Raw genomic sequence first — 2526 nt, forward strand, 5'->3', positions numbered from 1 at the left:
ATCACCACCGGAGCAGAAGGCAGACGCTTAACAGACCGAGCCCCCCAGGCGCCCCACAAGGGATGGTTTCCTCCGGCTTCCCAGCGAAGGGGCGAGCGCCCACCCCCTCGCCCCAGTCAGCCCCGACACCCAGCAAGGAGGCCCACGGGGCTCCCCCGCATCCTGTGTGAGCGACGAGACTTTAGGGCCCAATTTTGGTTCTTCACTCCCCACGCCACTGCCTCCCACCCCCGTATCCTTTCCGCCAGCAAGGTCCCCGAAATGAAGGTCCCCTCCGCAGCCGAGACCAATGTCCTATTCCTCTGCTCTCTGGCTGGCTTGTCACCAGCGAACCTGTGGCTGGAGGAGCTCACCTCCGGAGTCCTCCCCACCAGGCTGCCCCGGGCACACCGTCTTGGCCAAGCCCAGAGGAGGCAGCTGGGCAGGCAGGGCAGGGGCTGCTGGCTTGTCAGCTGCCAAACACCGGGAATGACCCAGGCCTCCCCTTACTTGCCCAGAAGCCCCGCCACCTTCCTAGCCCCACACAGCGGGTGCCCGCCAGCAGGACCTGGTGGCCGCATGGCCGGGAGAGGCTGCGGCCCCAGGGCGGGGTGGGGTTTAGGGGAGCGCAGCCAGGCGGGCAACCAGAGGCCTGAGGCTTCCTTCCAGAGGGCTGCGGGACAGGTGGCGAGTGGGTGGCGGGTGGCAGTTGGGGTCTGCGGGCAGAGGAGGTGCACGGACCTCCGGGGGGCAGTTTGAATGACCTCCCTGGGCCAGCACCAGCCCCGTCCTTCCAGACTCCCGTCCTTCCCAGGCACACCCAGGAGCAGAAGTCAGCCGGGGCCAAACCTCGGGGCACTTCCCAGCCTCGGGAGAGGCTGCTTGGCAAGGAGGGTGTGAACAGGGCCGCGCGGATGACACTGCGCTCATTCAGAGTGCTGTCGCCTGCCCTTCAGACGCCAGGGTGGCGGCTCTCCCCACCCCCGCCCGGCACCCACGGGAAGGGCCGCGAACCCGCCCGCAGGAAGCTCACCGCACCACGCCTGCGCTGGTAGAAAAGGAACAGATCAAGTCGTTTATTTGGAATGAACACACTGATGCAAAAACGAAATATTACGACAGATGGCTCCATGATAACCACCCAAATAAATACATAGATAGTCTGATAATTTAAGGCGCCCGCTCAGCGGGCCAGGCTCTGTGGCTCCGCGTGGGAAGATCCTTCCGTGTGGGTCAGGGACACGGCTCCCGGCCTTTGTCCTCACTGTGGTCGGCAGCGGGCGGCCGCCCCGGTCCCCCGCAGTCCCGGGCGCCCCCGGGGGCTCCTGCCGGCGGCGCGGCCCCGCGTCGGCGCGACTCGTCCAGGGCGCGGCTCCTGGAGGGGGTGGGGAGGGCAGGCGGTTAGGGCGCGCGGCGAGCGGCCGGGGTCCCGCCCGCGGAGGGCGCCCCGCGCGCCGGCCTCCCGCGCCGGCCCGCACTCACCGCGGCGGCGCTCAGGGCGCGCGGGTCGGCCGGGGCTCGGCGGGCGCGGCGGGCGCGGCGCGCTCCTGGCGGCTGCGGAAGTCCTGCAGGGCGCGGCGGTTCTGGAAGTCGATGAGCGCCAGCGTGATGGCCGCGTTCCAGCAGCTCTCGCCGGCGCAGCGGAAGTCGATCTCCTTGCGGTCGGTGGTGACGATGGTGAAGTAGACGTACTTGCCGGTGCGCTCCACGCAGTCCACCTTGAGGATGGAGTGGAAGCGCAGCTCCTTGGGGCGCGCGCCGGGCCCGGCGGGGAAGAGGCGCAGGCGGTCGGGCGTCAGCACGCCGCGCTTCTTCTTCCACAGCTGGAACAGGCTGTCGCTGCGCTTCTCCAGCTCGCCCTCGCGCAGCACCTCGCCCGGCGTCCTCATGGCGGCGGCGCGGGCGGTGCGGGCGGCGCGGGCGGCGCGGACGGTGCGCCCCGGCGCGCCCGGCGCCGCCTTTATGGGGCCCCGCCTGGGCCCGGCCTCGCCCCCGCGCCGAGGCCCCGCCCCGCGCCCCGCCCCCTGCCCCCGAGGCCGCGCCCCGCCCTCCCCGGCCGCGCGCTCCGCTCCTGTTCTTCCGACGCCCCGGCCCCGTGGGGTGACTCGCCGTCCCCACCCCGCCCCGGACGCCGGCCCCGCGGAGGAATGCGCTGCGGCCGCCCTGCCCGCGGTGACTCACCGCCGGGGAGCCCCGGGCCCACCCTCCCCCAGGCGCCCGGGCAGCTAGTCCTCGCGCGCCGGGAGGGCCCTTCCCGGGGAGACCCTCCGCTGGCCCTGCCCGGCCGGCCCTTCCGTCTCCCCCACCCCGGGCCGGGCCGACGCGGAGAGCGGGAGCTGTGAGCCCGCTTCCTGCTCCGTGGAGTGGGGACAGTAACACTTGTGCTCGACGGGGGACGCAGGGACAGAGCCCCGTAACCGTGAGGGAGCCTCCTCCCCCCCCGGGGTCCTGTCCTTCCCGCGCCCCGCTGCCGGCTGGCCCCCGCCTGCACCCCCAGGGCGGAGGGGGCCTCCGAAAGGCCCTGTGGGTGCCGAAAGCTCGCTGCGG

At 72.4% G+C, this 2526-nt stretch overlaps 1 protein-coding gene across 2 annotated transcripts; it reads right to left on the reverse strand.

The window, feature by feature from the left end:
* Positions 1-1028: 1028 nt before the first annotated feature.
* On the reverse strand, positions 1029-2005 carry PHLDA2 (pleckstrin homology like domain family A member 2). 2 transcript variants are annotated; one of them, XM_046016185.1, is made up of 2 exons: positions 1487-2005; positions 1029-1394 (listed from the first exon to the last, which is right to left on the reverse strand). In XM_046016185.1, the coding sequence occupies exons 1-2, from the start codon at positions 1866-1868 to the stop codon at positions 1381-1383; spliced, it is 396 nt and encodes a 131-aa protein (XP_045872141.1). In that variant the 5' UTR covers positions 1869-2005; the 3' UTR covers positions 1029-1380. The 2 variants fall into 2 exon arrangements, with proteins under 2 accessions (XP_045872141.1, XP_045872140.1); XM_046016184.1 differs by having other exon boundaries at positions 1029-1354; positions 1462-2005.
* Positions 2006-2526: the final 521 nt, after the last annotated feature.

Source organism: Meles meles, chromosome 8 (genome assembly GCF_922984935.1).
Source record: "Meles meles chromosome 8, mMelMel3.1 paternal haplotype, whole genome shotgun sequence".
Taxonomy (NCBI): Eukaryota; Metazoa; Chordata; class Mammalia; order Carnivora; family Mustelidae; genus Meles; species Meles meles.

Bases quoted from the DNA above. Each gene is read 5' to 3' on its own strand.
- PHLDA2 (XM_046016185.1), bottom strand. From the start codon at position 1,868: ATGAGGACGCCGGGCGAGGTGCTGCGCGAGGGCGAGCTGGAGAAGCGC.